A 22,179-nucleotide genomic window follows, 5' to 3' on the forward strand; every position below is an offset into this window, starting at 1 on the left:
GGAGAGTTCATTTAAAAAAAGAGGTAATACATGAGCAAATAAGGCTCCTGTAGTATCCGTGACAAATACTTTTATGCACGTTTCCAGATTACCTGGTTACCTACGGGATGTGGCCAGTGGCCATGCCTTATATTGAACCATGCGGCATTCAAAAAAGAAGTATACGGTAATCCATGCATCGAAAGTTGCTGCACGTATCTGCAATTCGGGATTGTTGTCAATGCGTCAGCTATGAACATAATCAATGTCCCAGCATAGATGTATTTTTCTATGGGTCACTCACAGCGAATGCCCAAGATCGTCACCATCAGTGGGCAGTGGGGTCAATACATCAGCTCACATAAAAAAATCCTCGAGCAGAACAGAAATACATAAAATACAACACCAGCACAAGCTTTCACATCAAGCAATCATCGAGCCAAAACAGAAGCACAAAGTTGAAATTTAGCGGAGCGCGTTCATGAACCAATAAAGAACACATACGAACGGAACGTAACAAACGAATTGAATACAGATCAACTCCGATCAAAATGTCAACATCCAATCCATTTTTGACGTCGGACGAACTCAATCACATATTTTGTATGCGCAAAAGCGTAATGCAAGATGTCATCTCCCTCTAGGTGCCATCTCAATCTAGAGGCTGCCGTACTCATGACGCAACTTTATGTTACATATGCACAGCTCACACACCACTTCTCACTTTCTCACCATATCCTCCGACTTTTTACACCGGCCTTCCGACTACACCGCACGGACCACAGCCTTCTGCACATCAGTTTTCTCAATGCACCACTAACCTACACCTAATACCGGTTCTTCAATATGACTCACCATTCCACCACAGCCCAAACACCCCTCCTTCAGTAAAACTTATGAATGGTAACCTTATCCGCCCCCTCCGTCTCATCGGGCGTAAACACGACCTTGACCCTGCGGAACGGCGGCTCGTCGGGCTTGTGAATGATGACGTCACGGGGCACCATCACGTGACGCGAGCCCTTGTCGGTGAAGAAAGTCATGAGCAGAGAGGAACACTCGCCCGTGTCCTCGCTGTGCACGACGGTGATCTCGGTGGGCAGATTGGTCTCCAGGGAGATGACCTCGTTGTCCGGATTGTCAGTGTCCGTTTGGATTAGAGTGGTCCGGTGCACGCTCTGGTCCTCGATGTGAACCTGGGGGAGAGAGAAAGAGAAGTGAGGCAGAGATAAAGGAGGAGCATGAGAAACGGATGAGAGATGTCTCTGGTCTTTAGTAAACCTGACGGCAGTTTAAAGATGGATATAGGGTAGAGGGGAAAGAGTGACATCCAGGTGGAGGCTGGAGAGTGTGTTGGGTAACACTGCTGAGTGAGCGACAACAAGGCTCTTCCCCAATCGAGTTACATTGCACTCTTACACCATCAGAGTGCAATGACAGCCTGCTCCATGCAGATCGCTAATCAGAATCAATCACCTCAACTGCCGGAATCTGACACCGAGCCCTGGTTTCACACGCCGTCAGACCTATCTGATCCTGCCTCTGTCCGCCAGCTCGACCCACCCCGCCCCGCTCCGTCCCCATCTCCAGTCACATCTACCCTCACCGCAGTTCTCAGCTTTTCGATCCTCTCCTCTCCCTATGACCGTCGCCACGATATCCCCAGCCCTGCCCTCAACAACCCTCCCCTCATTCCACGACCGTCGACGCCTTATCGTCGCGTCGGTCCCTGCTCCCCGGCCCTCCCCCCCCCCACATCACCTCGCCCAGCTCTCACAACCCTCTGTCGGCTCCATCGTCGCCCCTCAAGCCACCCCGGCCCTCTAGGCGCTCACCCCGCCCCTGTCATCCCCACTGTCTCCCCTCAAGCCCCCCTGTCCCCACAAACCTGCGGAACCGTCGGCTCATCCAGCGCCCCGGAGCCCGAGAAGCGCGTCGGTCGCGGCTCCGAGTCGCCCGGGTCGTCGACCAGCTCCGACTGCAGCGCCTCTACCGGCGGCGCCGCGAACGTGCGCGGCTCGTCGGCCGGCATTGTGCCGAGCGAGGCGTCCGCCGGTGGCGCTATCTGCAGGGATAGCGAGTCGCCGACAGAGACGTAGTCGATAGTCGGCACGGACTCGGCCTCTGCGCAGGAGAGAGAGACGTGAGGGAAGGAGTTAGTATCCACTGGGACGGACGGAGCACATGCGACGCAAACATGTGGTAGAGTCGGATGAGCCCATGCTTTCATTCACCGGTCTGAATTTATTTTGTTTTGTTGGGTTATGCCCTTTCGGTCCAATGGGACCATTGCAGAGCCGGAATGATGATAAGAATTAGGGGGAGACATTGGTCTGGGCAGACACCCTAGAGAGTCGCCGGAGCTGAGCCCGTCCGTCAGGACAGGCCGACCAGCCCCCAAGTACTCTCTGCATCCGGCTACGAGTGTGCTCCGCCTTGGGAGCTGCGGTGCGCTCCAAGGGACCCACCCATATGGGATAAAGTTGCCTGTCCAGCCCGGAGGGGGTTGCGGCGTGGAGGAGAAGGATTTTCATTAATATCCTGAGGATGGAAACGACGGACAGGTGTCACCGGTCTGAGCTTCAAAACCCTCAAACTTGCATTGCAGCTCATAGCAAGCTCTTTCGTTGCGAAAAGACCATTCATAGAACTTGAGACGGCCCACCCTTCCACTCAAGCGGTTACCTCCAGAAAAGGTGTCCTAAGTCCTGTCAAAGACCCATCCTCACCGCTTCTCTGGAGGTGGTGACCGTAAACCCGGATGAGGTAGTGTGAACGGGGATGCGGATGGGTTTCTCCCGAGGAAACCAAAGACAGATGCAGCTGCTTTAACCCGCGAGTTGCCGGGGGGGGGGGCGTTAAACGCCCCCACTTTTTTCGCCGGGTCATAGCATAAAAACGGCGCGCGCGCGCCAAATTTCGGGTACCTGTAGGGAATTGACTGAAGTTTATTGTGACAAAGTTTCAAAAAAATCGGTCGGAAAATTTTTGAGATATCGAGGTTTTAGTGACGTCATGATTTCTGAGTTTTCGACCAAAAACGGCATATGTTCAAAAAATCATATAAAATCACAGAATAAATATACAGACATGCCGTAAACGCCATTAGACTGCCAATACCATTAGCAATCTAATGGCTATCTTCGATTATTGATAACTGATTATTGTTCCGCATTTTCCAAAATCTTGAACTGAATCTTAGCAATTTCTCGTGACTACTTCACGACCATGATACATGAATTTCTTAAATTGAAGTTTTTGAGCCAAACTCGTACACATATGAGAAAAATAATGTCACCATCGTGTTCTACGCTCCAAATTACCCATAAAACATGTGTCACAGGTTGCGAATATCAGTTTTGATTTTCGGGGATATGTGCCTACCCGGTTGACCTGACCTTGACCCTGAGCAATGCTTGACTGACCCCTACATGGAGCTGACACCCTTGTAAGCCTTATATGATGGATTGTGCACCGTTTTGACAGAGTTTATGACGAGAGGCGCCCATTGCGAAGTCCTGAAGTCCATGCTACTGAAAGCCCGATTTCCGGTGTTTGACCTGACCTTGACCTGACCTGTGACCTCAAAATTCAACTTTTAAGTACTCATCTGAAGCGTCTCGTCGCGCTCTTTCGTTTGCCGCCTCGTGCGTTTCACTGCGCCTATTGGTTCTCGAGTTATCGGCTGGGGGCGTTTAACGCCCCCCCCCCCAGCAAACGGTGGGTGGCGAAATACCCCAGCAACTGCCGGGTTAACGCCCTCGAGGCCTCCACACTTCTACAGTCTACACCATTCGAAGCTCACCAAGCCTCTTGCTTACCAAATCAACCAACATCAAAGACGACTTAAAACACGTCTTACCTTTTTGTTCGGTCTCGGTGAGCTCGGCAATGGCTAAGGGATCCTGCGGGACGAGCGGAGCGGCGACGATGGCCACCTTTCCCCGTGGCAGCAGTGGCGGCTGTCCGCGGCCGCGGCTCAGGCGGAAAAACTGCTTCCCCGGCAGGACGGTGATCGTGAGGTCGTTTGAGATGCTGTCGGCGGTCGTGTCGACGGCCGAGGGGGCAGCGGGGGTGTCCGTGTTGAGCTGTCGAATAAACTGGCGGCCGCGGCTTTTGGCGACCGGCAACCGGCGCGGACGAGGGATCTTGCTCCTGGGGAGGGTGCCAGAAGAGTTTGGTGAAACGTGTCGGGGCTGATGAGTGCCGAATCGAGTCAGAGAAGCACAGCACGTAACAGAACGTTACACAAAATAAATGCTATTTCATGATATTCTGAGGAAAGATAGATTACGATAAGATACATGAACTGGGTCAAGATTGATGCTTAGAACAAAACGACCGGCAACTCAACGAGTTGATAAATAACTCAATACCTAGCATATCACGCACTCAATCTAAAACATTCACCACTCACAGCCCTTCCCCACCCAGCAAGCCCCCTGCATCAGCCGCCTCTCACCTCTCCTTGTAGGTATGGCTGATCGGCACATTCGTCTCAATGACGTCATCATCCCTATTATAGAGCCCCGCCACATAGGTGGCCATGGAGGCGCTCGTATCGAACTGGTCCGAGTGCTCCTCGCGCAGGTGCTTTTTGAACTCGCGAGCGTAGTTGGTGCCGAACTGCGGCCGCGATGGGTCGTCGGAGGTGCAGAACTTGCACATGTACATCGAGAGGCCCGGGTGACAGCGTGTGGTGATGATGTGCTTCCGAAGGTTCTCCTGAACAGGGTCAGGGGAGAACCAGTCAGTTGTTAGCTGTACAGATAATATACATCGTAGAAACGGACAATAAATCGCCAAATTGGCTTTTACTAATTTTCTGTGTTCATCAGCACTTCCAAAATGTCTGCTGCAGTAAGTGAATGTGTGGCGCATGAAGTGATCTGCTGTCTCATTTATGCTCTTCTGTTTTATCGATAGACGCAAAAAAGCGAAAAGTCTCGTTTTGCGCGGATCTTTTACAACTAACAACCGAGCTGAACTAAATGTAAACAGGCATCAAACGTGGGGATAGACTCAAAAGTTGGAAGTGAACCGTGACGTGTACGAACTAATCGCATTATGATTGATCAAATATGTCACGCGCAAACAGGCATTACCGTTACAATAAACTGTTTGAAACATCAACATGGATTTGATGTCAACATGAAACACGTAAAGCACGAACAGACAACAAGAAACACAAAAGACGAAACAGTGTCAACGTGAGGGAGAGCAAGACACGATCCTGAATTTCATTTGAAATCCACCACATACACCTAGTTTGACAGGCTAGACGTCATGAAAACTCCCCGAATGTCGAAAAACAAAACACGTTCATCTCGTTAGCTGGTTGCTTCACCCTAATCCCCCATCGATCCCACATCCTCCCCATCACAGGTAGGTACGGATACTTACGAAGTTGTTGGCTTTGTACTCGCAGTAGGGACACGGGAACGGCCGCGATCCCGTGTGGATGCGCATGTGCCGCTTCAGATGCGGCGGGAAGCGAGTGGCGAACTCACAGTGTTTGCACTTGTACGGCTTCAGACCGGTGTGCAGGTTCATGTGTCTGGGGGGGGGGGGGGGCTGGGTCAGTACGGCGTGAGGAGCGAGGCGCAGCTGTAATTCACGCGATAAACAATGACGAGATAAATTAAGAGCATCGCAGGAAAAGAGCTTCGGGCTGCTTTCGATTTCCATACATATATAAACAACTCACCATCTAAAACACCATGGCCTCTCGTCCTCCCTTCATCTCTTCATTCTCTTCCTCCCTTTCTCTCCTCTCTCCCCTCCTTTTCCCCTCTCTCCAACTCACGTGTCCAGTGCAATCGCCGTACTACAGGAGAACGAACACTGCGTGCAGCTGAAGCGGCGGTAGTCCGGATGCTGCACCTTCAGATGTCGGTTCAGCAGACTCGAGTGGGTAGACGTGAAGTCGCATCCCTCCACGGGACACCGTCGCTCCTCCCCACGGTGCTCCCGATTCAAGTGCATACGTGCCGCGTGCCTGGCACACACGTGGCATGAGGTCAGGAGGATGGGGTTAGATCAACGATGACATTGACTACCACCATGGTTGATAACCCCTGTTTGATGTGGTTTGATATCCGGCGAATACAAAACATGATCGACACAACAGGCCATTAAAGCGCATCGTTACAATGTATTAATCAATCGGCAGTGAATACATTTGATGAGCAGGACGGAAAATGCGATGCGATACATAAATAAATCAGGGATCGGGAGCACAAGACGGGTTCACAAAACCTCGAGTGGTAATGATCTTGACGCCAAAAGCTAAGTATCGCTTTCAAAATATTCGACGTCCCGCCGACATATCTCAAAGCCACTATGCCATAAATAACTCAAATTGTCTCGTACTAAAGCGGGCGTCATGAGCGGATAATAATCGAATCTGATGGTTAAAAAGCAAAAACGGACGAATTGTATCAGTAGCAGTAAAGCTTCAAAACACAATATAATCAAGGAAAGAGCGACATTGATCATGGGCCGATCTGTTTGACTCAATAGATTCTCATGACACTTAACGCCACTCAAGACAGATTTTGAGTAATTTATTTCGCTGATTTTCATACACCCACGTATGTCGCAAAAATCAGTGATTTATTGTTTGGTGACGAGAGATTCAAAGATCGTACTTTCCACGGGAACCGTGAGTAAGCAGCAAGATTCCTTCAGCAGCAGTCACTCCGAATCAGGTAACTTGCCGCTTGCGCAAGACGAGAGAAGCGCGGGTATGCCAGGCATCACGAAAAGTGAAAACTTCAGATTACAGCGAAACTTTTACGAACTCTCCCCCGCTTTTATTTACTTACCACTCACTCGCTCACCCACTCTCTCTCTCTCTCTCTCTCTCTCTCTCTCTCTCTCTCTCTCTCTCTCTCTCTCTCTCTCTCTCTCTCTCTCTCTCTCTCTCTCTCTCCCTTCCAATACCCTTTCTCCCTATCCTCACCCGTTCGGGAACTTTTTCTCGCAGATCGGGCACCCCACCTCGGGCTGGAAGGCCCGCTGGATACCAGCGATGGTGCCCTCCTCCGATGGAATCTTGTTCTTGTGCTGCCGCTGCCGCTCCTGGTGCGAGACAAGCTCGTGATGATCGCGCTCCTCCTCCAAAAAGAAGTACCTGGGGGAGGAGGGGTGATAACTGTGTATACAGGAAGGACCGTTTGATTGGTGAGAATTTTCAGGCTACATTTATGCATGCCACACGATCACATACGCGAACCAAAACGGTGGGGAAACATTTGCGTTTGATTAAAGTTTTGAAACAAGAAATTTCACAGACACGAATGCATCAAATTGACAATTCTTAGTCGACGCTGCACACACATACACAATACACATGCATATGTGGGAAGAAACGAACTCTTTCCCGAGGACCAGTCTGATGACTCACGGGTCATCGTAACCGTTACTCGTGGCGTGCCCTACAAACTTCACTGAATGAATGGGTGTGTGTGTAACAAATCACTTCCATTGCACTCCAATCGGACCACTTCAGCCGAAAATCTCAATCATAAATCCATAACTAGGATTTAAAAATCAAAGCCGTAAAAGAACTCAAACCAGTTTGTGTTCAGAGTCCGGCAACTGATCAGTGGGGTGCACTTCGGGTAAAGGTACCGGTGAATGTCCGATTATATCGTTTCATATCATGACCCGCTTACAAACGTGTGTCAGGGGTCGTCACCACATTTCCGGTACGGCCTCCAGCGGTGTCTTTCAATCAACATTTTTTGACGATTCTCATACAAAACTCGGACGCTAGACGTCTTCCTGCTCATTTCACAAATAGGGCCTTTTCGGCGACGGGTAGTAAAACATATTTAAGAAGGATCACATGACTTTATGATGGCTTTACGGTCTGAGTGACGTGCCGAGGAAAAACTTATCGGTCGGTGCGAGCGGCGCCGGCCGGTGATCCATAAAGCTGTCAGCGGCCCTCAATCAGCCGCGCTGCCCACAGACGGCCGTGACACTTGATAACGGTGTGAAACGGGCCAATTCGGACCGACCCGGGGTGCGCCCACGCACACACCACCAACTAGCTTCACCCGGGGTCGCTCACACAGTTCACACTCTGTGAGCGAGAGTATCCACGAAATTGACTCCACGAAACCCCTGGCTAAATAATCAAGAGAACACCTTATAGACCAGAACGGCTTGACGACTCAACGACTTGAATCAGGAAACAGGTATTACTAATAAGGTGACACAGAATGACAAAGAGACATAGTCTGACGAGCAACGACACAGCCAATGAGGTGGTCCGATTGAAAGTGTGGATGACCCTAGAAACGAGCTTCGTGACCCCTGGAGAAGCCTGACCCACCTGGAGCAGTACAGACAGTGGAAGGGCGCCTCTCCCGTGTGCTTCATCAGGTGTGACTTCAGCGACGGTTTCCGGAAGTAGAGGTCACACAGGGGGCACAGATAGCGCAGCGGGGTCCGTTTGCCAGTGGCTCCCTTCTGAGCGGCCGGACGAGAGGTGGTCTTCTTCCGGCTCGTATGCGGCGCGTGGTGTGTGAGGGACTCGTGGAACAGCACGTTCACCTGCCGGGAAAGAGAGGAGGGTGAGAGGGTGAGAGGTACAGTGAGAGATACAGAGGAAGGGGTGAGAGAGGGCGGATACAGTGGGAGGGGCGAGATAAGCCAATACAGTGCTGAAGGAAACAACGACGATGGAGAGGAAGCCTATTCAAACCACTACCGTCAATAAACACTACAGACGAGCTCTACGAGCAGATTAAGAACGTTAGTTCGATCATCTCCGTCAGGTAATGAGACGAACTATCAGAACTACGGCGAGGTCCATCCTCGGTCTTCTCGCGTTAGACACTAGACAGCCCTGGGAGTGGGTGGGGTGGGAGGGGACTGGGAGGGCCGAGTCTGACGCGTCAAACATTCTCCGGACCACTCCGAAGTGACTTGGTCGCGTCACGGAGGAATGTGTCTCGGGTACCGTCTCGACACCTGTCTACTGGACACTTGACATGTCATTAGACGCGTCACAGCGGACCTGCCACGACGGACTTATGTAACGCCCGTCCAGCGCTGTCTAACGCGAGTGGGGGAAGGCGGCCCGACCATTTGACGTTTGGAAGAATGCATGACACAGCCGAACAGTCAACGTCGCCAATGTCATGTATCGCGCCTGACACAGCATGCTAAGCGCACGGCGAGCCCTCGCTGTGAATCCCATGTCATACCCCATATTAGTCAGTGGGTGCAAGAAACATACATGTACCGCCATTCGTATCAAACCAACACTGCAATCAGACATTGTCAATGTCCGATCTGCCAAAGAAAAACCTAAAACAAAGCCGGCCGCATCGGATCAGGTGTTGTCGCTTTCCTTCGAATCACGAAACAGTGCTGTCCGCACAAGGCGTGAGCTCGCCTGGAAAGCCCACATCGGGACATTGATGGATGTGTAGTGAGAGGAGTGAGCGAGCCCGAACAGACGCCCACCATCACTCAGGGCGGTGGGTTCCATCGCTCAGCACTGCACGTCCGGGTCATTAATGAACGGGGTACTGGCGGAGCTGTGGAGAGAGGGAGGGAGGGAGGGAGGGGGAGAGAGAGAGAGAGAGAGAGAGAGAGAGAGAGAGAGAGAGAGAGAGAGAGAGAGAGAGAGAGAGAGAGAGAGAGAGAGAGAGAGAGAGAATGGGAGCGGATAAGGAACATCAGACAGTTCGTTGTCTAACGGGCGAGTTCTCAGACGTTTCGACACTGGAGAGCGACACCTGACGCGGGTGAATTAGCCCCAAATGATGGTGGTGGTGCATAATTTGGTAAAGGGTTGATTATGGGGACTTACAAAATTACTAGTTTAATTGCACAGAGGATAGCCATGAACCGTGATGACTCAACAAAAACAGCCATCATTTACTGTCCATTCATGATCTACATAGTACATAGATCATTTCCTAGATCTAACATAAATCAACGCTCCTTATCGGGGCAAACAGCCACACTGGCTGGACAACTTCCTAGGAAGCTTTCCGGCGCCCGTCACCCAGTGACAGGCTAACGGGGCGCGGGGCCGGGCGTCCCATATACGTCCATCACGGGACACAGAGCCCCTGTCGGCTGTTGTGTATCAGTGATGCCGCCGGCGGCGGACGTCATTGCGCCATCTCTGATGACGCCGCCGTCAGTCACGTCAGCGGCCGTGTCGCCGTGCGATGGGCCGCCATCGGTGAGGTGATACGCACGCCATCCGCGGCTATCAAATATCGGACGGCTCGGACGGACGGTGGACGGTCGCCGCGCCGATCAATCTCCGGACTGGCCCGTCAGCCGGCGGACAGGACGGGACGGGACGACGACACCGGACTGCTGCTCGGCTGGGAAGGCCCAGAGCTGAGAGGGGCTGTTGTCCTGAGAGGCACAAATGTACAACCGGCCACGCGGACGGCTAGGAAGGGCCACTGAACTCGGAGAGGTCCCTGTCCAAGGAGGGACCGCCTCATGAACAATCAGCTGGGAGTCTGTCGTGGCTCTCAACCTCCAATGGTAAGGATTGGGTAGGCGACATGGAACTATATGTAAATATAAACGCATGCCATGGCAATAATACAAAAACAACAGCAAAATAATTATCACTATAACTGGAGATTAAGTCTTCGACTTATAACTCACCGTTAGTAACGATTAAAACTAATTTCAACAAGCAACTAAATGTCACACTTCTACTCGAGCTTGCTTCAATTCTATATCGATGACTTAACTCGTAGCGTTCCACGTCTAGAGAAACCACCTCTATCCACAACATACATAGCTACGCTTCCCAATACCCTCCCCAGCTCCCATCCGATCGCCACTCACCTTCAGATTATTCCTGAAGTCACAGTGGCGGCACGCGTGCTTCCCCTGCCGCACATTTCCGTCGTACTGACACAGGCTCTTCCTCAGGTGCTTCTCCACCTCCTGAGCGCTGTTGAGCAGCTTGCCGCACGTCTCACAGCGGCGGGACACAAAGTGGAAGTGCCGGTGACGCTTCTTCATCTCAGGAGTCATCACCAGACCACACTGCTTGCACATGCTGATCCCGAGCGGGTCGGCGCTGTGTCGGCGCACCACGTGTTGGCGTGCGGCAAACTCTAGCTCAAATTGAGCCTGGCACAGGCCGCAGCCGAACCCGTTACCGACGGCGGAGAGGGTGATGGGGCCCCGCTGATGCTCCGGTGTGTCCATATGGTCGTCAGTGAGGACCGCCTCGTCGCAGCGCGAGCACCGCTTCTCGGCGCGTCTTAGCCGGTGGCTGAGCGACTTGATGTGCAGTTTCAGGTCGGAGAGGAGGTTACAGGAGAACTGGCACGGCAGACAGCGGTACGGAGCATACGGCGCCGCGCTGGCCATGGCCTCCACAGTCAGCAAGTTTAGTAGCGCCGCCATGGAGTCGCCGTCACCGCTGCTGGAGGTCTCTTCCAGCGCCGGTTTGAATACCTGGTAGGCGGCCACGTGGTCCTCACTGAACACGTGCGAGGCCAGACTAGAATCGTGCACGGGACCGCACAGCGGGCAGGTGTAGAGCGTCTCCATGAAACTCTTCACATATATCTTGCCGAGGGGCCGGGGGCTGCCGGCGCGACCCTCAGAGTCACCGCCACCTCCGGCGCTGTCTTCAGCGTCTTCACCGTCCTCTTCACCGACACTGTCATCGATTTCATCACCATCCCGTTCACCGAAATCGTCATCAAATTCTCCAGCATCACCGCCACCGCTATTTCCATCATCACCACCATCTTCATCCTCATCTGACGACGGGAAATCCTTAAACGTCACCCTTTTCTTCCGCTTAGCCTTCCGTTGCGGCGGCGGTGGCGTCTGCCTCTTGAGTGCACATTTAAGGATATCCTCCACAGCACCAAACTCATCATCGGACTGCATGCCCGGCTCGAGTCCAGCCACCGCGGCCGCCTCCTGCGCCGAGCGCACCCAGGCCGGCTCGCGCAGACCTGGCTTCCGTTTGCCGAGTTTACGCATCGCTCGGGTAGTCATACTCGGCTGTAAGCCGGACTTGTGCGTCAGCTGGATGTGCTCGCTGAGCGCGTTGCGTGTTTTGAACTGGATGCCGCACTCCTTACAGCGTGTGCGCGCCTTGCGTTTGGCCGCTGAGCGCGTGCGGACCGGGGAGGAGGGAGGGGAGGACTCTTCGTCGGCGGGAGGGGAAGGGGGAGGCGAGTAGGCAGGAGATGCTGCCGGAGAGTCGTCTGCAAAGTCAGGGGAGTCGGCAAACGGCACGGTCTCGGTGGTCACGGCCGGCGGTACCGGCTCCTGCTCTGTCTCTGGATCCTGCTCCTGTTCCATCTCCTGTTCCGGCCACGGATCCTGCTCTGAATCCGGATCCTGTTCCCAATCAGGCTCCGGATCCGGATCCGGGTCCGGTTTCGGCGGCGACGGAGGTACGACCCGCAACGTCAGCGGTATGGTGGAGGACAGCAGATTCTTCGACAACGGCATCATGCCGCCAGACTGGAGCGTCCCAGCGCGTATCACCGTCGCCGGACTCATGCTCGGTTGTTGGATGGTGGCCAGTTCAGGGCCCCCTGGCGAGACCGTGACGCCCCTGAGGACACCCTTTAGTGCATCGACTCCATCTCCGAGCGTGATTTTCTTCACGTCGATGATTGGGAGGGAGGACCGAGGCCTGGCGGCGGTGGGGGTGCGGGCGGGGGTGATGACGGGGACAGGGGTGCGGACGGGGGTGCAGATGGGGGTGCGGTTGGGTGTGCGGACAGGGGTGCGGGTGGGGGTTAAAGCGGAACATCCGGTCTGCCGGTGAGCCACGTAGGCGTCCAGACCGATGATTGTCCTCGAACAGGCGAGACAGTGATGAATATCGTTCGCGTCCGCTGGGAAGAGAGACGAGGGGTCAGTCAGTGTCGGTAGGGTGATAGAGCAAACAGTCGGCGAATCAGTGGACACTGGACAAGGTACGTACGGCCCTCCAGCAAAAGAGTGGTTGGTTAGCCTATGTGCTTATGGTGTAATAACTTAGTCTTTAAATGATAGAGACACTCATGTAAAATGATTCAATAAAAATGAGAAGAGGGTTCGTGCACACACTTCGGCAATGGTTTTCAACAGCCATTAGACGTATTCATCAATGCAGATCGCTTATTGTGATGTTGGCAACCAACCACTAAATACCCGGGAGGGCCGTACCCCGAGCCGGCGTACCGAGGCGATAATTCGGTTAAAAGAAAGTTGATTGTATGTCACTTTCAAAGCTCAGAAGAAGTTCAAACTTAAGTTGAAAATATATTGCATTGAAAAGATAAAACAAAAATGTCCCCGTTCTGTACCTATAATGGCAATGGCGGATCCAGAAAGACGGTCTCATGGACGTTGCACGGGGCATACCCTCCAAAAAGTTTCAATTCCCAAAAACTCCGCGGATTTTGATTCCTTACGCACTCCTGTGCGATTTAAAAACTTCCTGATAAAAGTTGTTTTATTTTTATTTTATCCTCGAGAAAAAAAAACTCGTCGGTTTCGGGCACCGTGGGGGGGGGGGGATCATTTCCCCGTGGATCAGCCAGTCACAGCGCCTAATAGAATTGGACGCATTGGTGACAGAAGACAGGCGGCAATGTAGTTACACGTCGTTTATCCATTATCAATGTAGTTAGATACAAAAAGCCCTGCCCTGTCCAGTCCGAAACAGTTCAGCGCCAACGTTTTATTTTTGTGTTTGTGTAAATGATAATGGTTAATAAGGTTATCACATTAGTGCCGGCATCGGAGTCTCGGCACAGAGCAGATATCAACAGTGCAGGGCCTGCCTTTGACCTGGAGGTCTAAAGACTAGAGCTTCTCCGCCCAGGCCCCAGGGCCGGGGTGGATCACGTTGCTACTGGGGAGGTCTGTAAGGCCATGGGGCTTACCCACATCCTGAACCAAAACTTGTTTTGGTATGATTCGCGGTCATGTGTGCGCGTAGGTGGGACCCCGGGCCCATGGGCCGCAAGCATGGGGGTGCAAACCAGGGCTGCGGAGTCGGAGTCGGAGTCGGAGTCGCCAAAATTTTGCCGACTCCGACTCCAGAGTCGGAGTTAATGCTGCATGGCTTAACGTCATGCACTGCACCTGTTGGATTGACGATGGTGCGCTCGAAATTATATTTTGTCAAAAAGGCCATTTTGCTGTTTTGGACGAACGTTTTCAGCGAAAGAAGCAGAAGACGGTGAATTCCGCAGAACCCTTTTAATCCTGCATGCTATTTTTAATGTATCCTATTGCAACGCAAAGCCTTGGAACGCACAATGGATCGTTTCAGGCAAGATAAAACATCTCCATCACGAACTTCAATATCATGATATGGATTTTAATAAAACCGTCCGGAGTCGCAGTCGGAGTCGGAGTCACCCTAAAACCCATCGACTCAGCAACCCTCGTGTAAACACTACCTATCGTGCGAGTTAAATAAATTGGGCACAGCTTTTCCTAAGTGACCCACTTAAGCTGGGAAGTAATGGAGTACCAGCGCCACACCGCCTCAACACTGAACCCATTGGCATTACCCACTAACTACTATCCAGTACCCACCACCCTATCCAGTCACCCCGGAACCAACTCCCCATATCTCGGTACCGAGGCCTAGTGGAACCGGCGTGATTTGCCATCTAGCGGGCAGGAGTCAAACTGAAGCTACTAAAGTCCTAGATGGCGCCACCAATCAGTCACCGCAACACGCCAAAGAAACAAAACAAAGTAAATATACATGAAACCGACGAAGAGAGCATACAATTTGCGTGATATTTCTGTAATAAAATGCAAAATTCAGTAATGACCAATAATTCTACTGACAAAGGCAAAAATTAAACCAGCGTTGAACTACGGGTAAAACAGGCGCCATCTTAGCGTCAAACAGCTTAGAAGCATATTTCTGGCGAAGTTCACACCAAAGCACCCCAAAAACACCCGAAGAATACGTATCAGATCACAGCCCATGTGCGACTTACCCATTTTTGTTGACAAACACCGGAGACGGCGACAAACGAACAAAAGTCACGATCAACATCGACCGTAGCACAGCGCGCCGCGGCGACTCGCACTGGCTCCGCCTCTCGCTCCGCCCACCCGGTGACGTCACGCCTCTCGGAGTGCAATCCATGGAAGGTGTCCGTGTTTTCAGTGAACGTCAGAGTGGTAGCGGCCGCGACGGAGGGGTGCGCGCGCGAGCTGCCGTGCTGCCGGAGCCGGGCGCTGGCCGAAACACTGTTTTATCGGACGATTTTTGGACGGATCTGAGCGAGAGTGGACTGTTGCAGTGCGTTGGAGTGGTTTGTGACCCGAGGCGGACGCGGGACGATGCTGGTTTAGACACCGGGACTTGAGTGACAAGACTGACAGGTGAAGAGCAGGACCGAAAATGCCTCGTCGGAAGCAGGACTGCCCCAAACGGATGCAATGTGAGTACCGACCGTTGATACACGCTCTTCTCGCCCTATCCTCTGTGTTCACATAGCAACTTTACGCCCGTCCGTTTTCGCCCCTCCACCGCCCTCGACCACGTGTGTACCGTGTACGGGCGGCGGCGGGTCAAAATCGCTGGAGGCGGGGCGCTGGAGGATGCTCTGCATGTTTTAGGTACGGTTCAGCCGGGGTGCAGAGGAGCGGCCGAACTGCAGAAACCGACTGCTAAATGCGTGAATTTCATGCGGCAGCGTTTGATTGCTGACTTGATTTGCCGTGGATTTAGAACGGTCCCGTTAACTGGCAAAGCGAACAATTATTATCCTTTTTTACCTATAAGCTCCCGAAAGATACCGGCGGTACGGGATAAAATCATTAAACCGCTCGTAGGTAGAAAAATATTTTAAACGTCTCGATTTGTTCTACCTACTCGCGGTTTATTATATATTAAACGTCAACAGACTAGACGGAAGGTCGTTGTCGTTCTGTTTATCGATGACGGTTTGTGATTCGAACCCAAGAATATCTTTAAGAAATGCTACATGGATCAATTGCCATGGTGTTTTCACCACCGTTTACCGCTGTGTTGAACGGCACTGGACAAATATTTGTTTTAGACGATCCATGTGTCGCATATAATTTGATTTCATTTAACTGGCGGGATATACCTCCCTAAATGACGGGAAATGCATTAACATACAATTACTTTTTGACGATTTTTGACTATGTTTTGATATTTTTAGTCTCCATTGTGGGCGTAGTCATCAATGCAATCGGTGGGAACAGCTAACCAACATGTTTAGAGTCTTTTTAGGCATTCAGTGATCAAAGTTGCGCCTGTTTTATGCTGGAATATCATTAGCTATTCGTTTTTGTTCTTTTTTTTTAGCTTTTTAGTACGTAGATAGGCATGTATTTTGTTACTTTTAAGCACCAAACGGCCTTTTAGTGTTCGAAACGTTAGCGTTCAATGACCATTTTTTGTTGCTTATTTTAAGACGACACACGTTAACTAGTGCTACTCATTAACGAAAAAATCGCGGTAATATTAAAACTGCCATTATTTTGACCGATGGTTTTCATTTGACATTTTATCCCGTGATTTCTTTCGTAGATCCAGAGGCAAAAGGGCGTCGAACTATTTATAAACGTCAATTTGGATTCTTCAAAAGCATTGTTACTCTGTTCAATTTCTGTTTCCACAGAATAGCTGATGGATGTTCCCACTTCAGTGCGTCAATGTTCCGCTTTTTTTACTGCAATTTTCGATCTTGTTTCATTATTGTTGTCGTTTTGATTGATCGGCCTTTTAAATTTGAGCGACTGGAATGCTGATTGTTCACTTTTCATTGTGCGTGTAATTATAGTTATGTTGCACTTCGGTTGCACGTTTATATCTTACACTGTAAACCAAATTGACAAGTCTTGTGTAATATAACCAATCATCTCTTGGTATGTTTACCAACTGATACTTTTCAAACAAGCCGTTGTCTGGTGCATTGCTTGTCAGGTGACAACTACGAGTCAATCTATATTACTATTTGAGGAGGGTGCGTCTGTCCGTTACCGAGGTCCCAACTTGGTGCTGCTTTACGTGGACTACAGGCCAGACCGTTGCACCTAGCCCGGTGAAATTTGCACAACTTATAGATCAAGGATGCGCGACGTGCCTTTGAGGGGTCTCAGCTCGATCGGATTGATAGGGAGCGCGTGGCGCGTGCTCAAAAAGTGCAAATTCGCGTCATAGACTTTACATGTATAAATCGGCGTGCGAAATCGGGCGAAAACGGCTAATTTTGGCCGACACGGGTCCAGTTCCCGTGCAATATCTTGGTGACCAGGGGTCCGACCGGCACGGGGAAAACAGCATCGTGTACAGAATTGAACGGGCTATTGAATGGTGTGCAATGCAGAGGATAGCACGCGCCACGTGCACCGGAGAGGGCACTTTTATTTGAAAAATTGCGGTTTTTGAGGGATTTTGGAATTAATTTTATTTTTAGGTGACCGTTAAACGGAGCGAGTTGAAACAACGCCTGTTGACAAGAGAAATGTACCGCCTCTCATGGGAAAATTGTGAAAAGCTAATTGATCGACGACAAGGTGGTATAAATCGCTGGAGAAAATGGTTTTTGTCGATGATGTGCCGCTTTCTTAATTACACGGGTTTTGCTGCATAACCTGATATGTTTCGCAATTGAAACTGGTACTGTTTGAAAGAGCATTCAATTTTGTCGAAGATACACCCAACATTTTTGCATGACAAGCAACAATATTCTAAAAAATGCAAATGTTTCAAACCACTACATAGTCATTTTTACCGAAATTCATCGATGGTCCTCAAAAGACTTCACGCCAGTTTCCGAATCATTCTAAAGTAGAACGCATGATAATACGACAGGGCCACCTCGATGCGATGTATCTTTTTTGTTTTATTACAATATGCTTGGCCGTCGAAAAGCAATCGAACGAAATGGATGCCAACCAAATCGACACAGACCAACCCAATACCCACGGGTCAAAAATAACCCTTCTTCGCGTTGCGGAGCACGCGGGTAACCCTAGTAGTTACTATGCACACCAACTTCTCAGTATCCAGACCAACTCTACATTTGTTTCAACGTTTGTTTCTTAACCAGTTTTGGAAACTTGTTGCCGCATGGTTATTTAACCGGCGCCTAACTTGTACTGGTCAGCTGGTCGGCATACACATGGTCAGCTGCGCCCGTGACGTCAGACTTGGCGGACCAATCAGCGGTCGCCGTCCGGCCCCGGCGCGGCGGTTTCAAACCGTTCAAACCAGCAGTTGTCGCGCGGCCGCCGTGCAGCATGGATCAGCGACGAGGGCTGTTCCATCATTTGTGCAGTAAAAAGTGAAATCTGTGAACTGTGGTGTTCGTGCTGTGAGTGAGGCCCGCTCTGGCCTGCGGGACGCACTAATCGTGCCTATACCCGCGGTCGAGACGCCTCCCTTCCCCTGCGCGCGCAATGTAAGTGGGCCAGACCTTTGCATGCACATGTGAGCAGATGTTTTTCGGTCGGTGTTTTTTATATATAAATACATTTATTTGCCTTTAATTCAACTCTTTGTATTTTTAACTTAACTGATGGACATATATGGGCTGTAAAAGCTAATCTGGTTGGCGATCATGCTTTATTCGAATTATCTGCGTGATCGTGCAACTGCCATGATTGTTATGGTCAATGTGGAAATATTCGTCATACGGGCATGTTATACTTCTGGCTTGATGCGATGCACAAAACCATGTTCTTCCACATACGCAGCAGTTCTTGCTTCAAAGACTTATATGCTGACGGTGCACGATAGGTATACCTTATACCTCATGCATTTACCACATCCATTCGAAAATATGCACTTGGAATTGTCTCCAGTCAATAGTATTAATTACATACTACGTGATGTAGGTACGTGACCGTAATAAATACTAATGATTCCAGAAACTTCCGAATGGATGTGGTGTATGCATTCATCGATTATATAACCCATCAGTATTTCGTTTCTTGTCAGCGCAAGCCTTTGAGCAATAACTGATGCCAGTCATGATTTTGTGCACCACTTCCAGCCAAAAAATGACCTGTCCGTATAGAAAATATTTCCTGAATCAGTATCGTGGCAATTGAAAACGAACGCGAATCGTAAGTTCTTAAGGTTATCAACGCAAACAAAGCGATTGTAAGTAAGAACAAGTTCGAACTGAGCGTTAGTACACTTACTTGTTGACAATTTGTAAACTAGCAATGCCCAGTCAAAGGCTAGTTCATCAACAAACCAGGGGTTGTTGAACCGACAAGGAAACGGCTATGCCTATCCAGAAGTTGGTAGGTTCACAAGGCCCAGACTAGTACTCAACAAGGTGACGCCTATGCGAATTGGAACCAAACTTGTAGACAAACTGTTAGTTTGTTGGCCAACACGCCTGGGGTTGGTGAATCGACAAGGTGACGCCTATGCGAATTGGAACCAAACTTGTAGACAAACTGTTAGTTTGTTGGCCAACAAGCCTGGGGCTGGTGAATCGACAAGGTGACGCCTATGCGAATTGGAACCAAACTTGTAGACAAACTGTTAGTTTGTTAGCCAACAAGCCTGGGGCTGGTGAATCGACAAGGTGACGCCTATGCGAATTGGAACCAAACTTGTAACAAGGAGCCAACTTGTAGATTTGGTTTACAGTGTAGGCACACCTATCTTTACCGATTATTTTTGTCGGCTACCCATAAACGAATTTTTTAAGCGTTCCGTTAAAGCCTTTTGTTTCTCCGTTCACGTTTGAAAAAGCTCTTATCGTTCGGGTAAATATATTAGTTTTACTTCATTTACCTTCTTAACCCAGAATAAGTTCAATCATCAGCTAAGTTAGTTAGGTGCCAGCAGAGTAGTTCTCCACTCTTAGTTTGTTAGTTTTTTTAGCTAGTATTTCATTTTAATTTTTCGTCTGTACCTTCTTAAGCGTGGTTCACACCGGATCCGTAATGACCGTTACGTGCCGTAATGAATACGTCGGCGATTAAATAATATCTTGAAAGTGGAGGGCACAATGCAACGCGCATGCGTAGTTCGATTTTTTGGCGACGTAACGCCGTATTCGTTACGGATTCGGTGTGCACCGGGAATTGCCATGTTGAGCGCCGTCCTTCGAATCAAGTGCGCCAAAACTATTTTGCTTATAAACAATCGAAAAATGGGCTAAAGCTAAGAGCTGTTTCTTAATATCGGTGCGTCAGAATTTTAATTGGTTTTGCTCTCTTCTTTTTAAATTTATTCCTATCACCTTTGCATAGTGGTTTATATTTGTATGGAGGCATATCATTGTTAATTAATACATACTTTACGGTGCGTTCACTGGAGATTAACCGTGCGTTAATTCGAAGGTAGCCGTGCACCAATTTAAATTGGTGCACGCGCGTGCAGTGATGACTTTCTCGACTGAAGTTTTTCGGAAGGGTCATTGACTTTATTCTAAGATTTCCCATAAAGGGCCCTTTTTAAAGGCATTGACTAGGTTTAATTTTCATTTAAATTCGCACCGTTAAGCATGTATTAATTAGTTTAACACATGGTTTCCGTGCATAAATGGTTTTAACGCACTCGTGGATGGAATGGAGCACTAGTGCGTTAATGCACTCGTTTCACTCGTGCATTAACACACTCGTGCTCCAATCCATCCACGTCGTGCGTTAAAACCATTTACACACGGGAAACCATGTGTTAATATATATTAACTACAATTGTGGGCATGATACTATACAGAGAATCTTTTATCCTTTTTTGGCATAAACAAGAAAACATGCCTATGCTGGTCAACGCTGAAGTTCATTTTCTACACTCGTGAATCGCTGCTATCCATGGGCAAGATCAACGTACGCATCGTACAGTTTGCTCAATTGGCTTGCGAAGAGGCGGTGCAGTGTCCGTCCAAGCATCAAGTCTAGCAGGGGCAATATGGGCAGCGAAGTTGACTCAGAACTGCATAAAAGACGTGGCACGAGAATCTATGTATTGGAATTTATTTTGTGGACTTTGAACTTGACCTGTAACATACCTACATGATTAGGGCTAGGCTAGGCCTACGAAGGAAATGTTATCTTTAAATAAACGAGTGAAATGTAATTACGGAACATGAATTTTATGTACGTCACTCAAGAGATACAAAGTAGGTTGTGACATACTGAAGGCATACCTACATGAAATAATGCCTAAAAATCAGTCGGCGAGTTGATACGATTTTTTTCAAGTAGAAAGGTCCGCACTTGCACACGAGCAGACCGCTACCCGCTACCCAGACCAGCCCAATCAATCGCAACATGTGAGAAGGGGTGGGCACGTGCGCATGTGCCGACCAATACTCTCGCTGACCTTTGCAATCTGCATACTTTATATGCGTGGTGTCATTCAGCATAGGTACCAAAGTCCAAATGTGAGCGCTATCGGCCCAGCCGATCCCGAGATATGAAAAAGGGGTGCGCACGTGCGCACGGGCCGATCAATACCTTTGCCGACTTGTGAATTCTACATATAAGTATGTTATCATTCAGCATACTTGATATAAGCACTTTCGGCCCAGCCGATCCCCAGATACGAAAAAGGGGTGCGCACGTGCGCACGTGCAGATCAAAGCTTTTACTGACCTGTGCAATCTGCAAATAAACTTTGTGTCGTTCAGCATACTTAATATGAGCGCTATCGGCCCAGCCGATCCCAAGATGCCAAAAAGGGGTATGCACGCGCGCACGTGCAGACCAATGCCTTTGCCGATCTGTTCAATCTTCATATGTACATGGTGTCACTCAGCACACCAAATATGAACGCGATCGGCCCAGCCGATCCCCAGATACGAAAAAGGGGCACGCACGTGCGCACGTGCAGATCAATGCTTTTGTCAACCTGTGTAATTTGCATATAAACATGATGTCATTCAGCATACCAAATATGGGCGCGATTGGCACAGCCAATCCCGAGATGTGAAAAAGGGGTGCGCACGTGCGCACCCGCTGAGGCAATTCGAAATCGTCCTAAGGTCACGGGATGTGTAGTGTGCACCCAGCCAAAACAACAAACAAATATTGAATCGTTTCCATTCAGCCGTTCCCGAGTTATGGTATGACGAGCTCTTTTGGAACCTCTCTCGTCGCACGTGACACGTGCTGTAACAGGCACTCATGAGTGATATCAATAGCACAGTTCAGGGTAAAAAGGATGCAGCCCCTTCCCAAGGAAGACCGCTCATCAAACAGTCAAAC

The 22,179-nt window shown here is 49.9% G+C and overlaps 2 protein-coding genes across 2 annotated transcripts in view; one reads left to right on the forward strand and one right to left on the reverse strand.

Moving 5' to 3' along the window:
- Positions 1 to 247: 247 nt before the first annotated feature.
- LOC122369750 lies at positions 248 to 12,682 on the reverse strand. Its single transcript, XM_043344715.1, has 9 exons — positions 10,822 to 12,682; positions 8,324 to 8,544; positions 6,944 to 7,114; positions 5,786 to 5,977; positions 5,383 to 5,536; positions 4,442 to 4,704; positions 3,842 to 4,134; positions 1,868 to 2,103; positions 248 to 1,175 (listed from the first exon to the last, which is right to left on the reverse strand). Exons 1-9 carry the CDS (start codon positions 12,508 to 12,510, stop codon positions 864 to 866), a joined length of 3,531 nt encoding a protein of 1,176 aa, XP_043200650.1. The 5' UTR covers positions 12,511 to 12,682; the 3' UTR covers positions 248 to 863.
- A 2,469-nt stretch (positions 12,683 to 15,151) lies between these two features.
- Positions 15,152 to 22,179, forward strand: part of LOC122369753 (protein tiptop-like) — a 103,288-nt gene continuing 96,260 nt past the window's right edge. Inside the window, exon 1 of the mRNA XM_043344721.1 lies at positions 15,152 to 15,413. Coding sequence (XP_043200656.1) covers positions 15,374 to 15,413 — 40 coding nt within the window. The 5' untranslated portion in view covers positions 15,152 to 15,373. The remainder of the gene's footprint in view (positions 15,414 to 22,179) is intronic.

This window comes from Amphibalanus amphitrite, unplaced genomic scaffold (assembly GCF_019059575.1).
Source record: "Amphibalanus amphitrite isolate SeventyFive unplaced genomic scaffold, NRLGWU_Aamphi_draft 001068F_arrow, whole genome shotgun sequence".
Classification (NCBI taxonomy): Eukaryota; Metazoa; Arthropoda; class Thecostraca; order Balanomorpha; family Balanidae; genus Amphibalanus; species Amphibalanus amphitrite.

Bases quoted from the DNA above. Each gene is read 5' to 3' on its own strand.
- LOC122369750 (XM_043344715.1), bottom strand. From the start codon at position 12,510: ATGAGTCCGGCGACGGTGATACGCGCTGGGACGCTCCAGTCTGGCGGC. The intron at 5,978-6,943 runs GTGAGGATAGGG...CGTGTGTGCCAG, and splicing joins GAGAAAAAGTTCCCGAACGG to GCACGCGGCACGTATGCACT. The intron at 2,104-3,841 runs GTAAGACGTGTT...TCTCCTGCGCAG, and splicing joins CACCGAGACCGAACAAAAAG to AGGCCGAGTCCGTGCCGACT.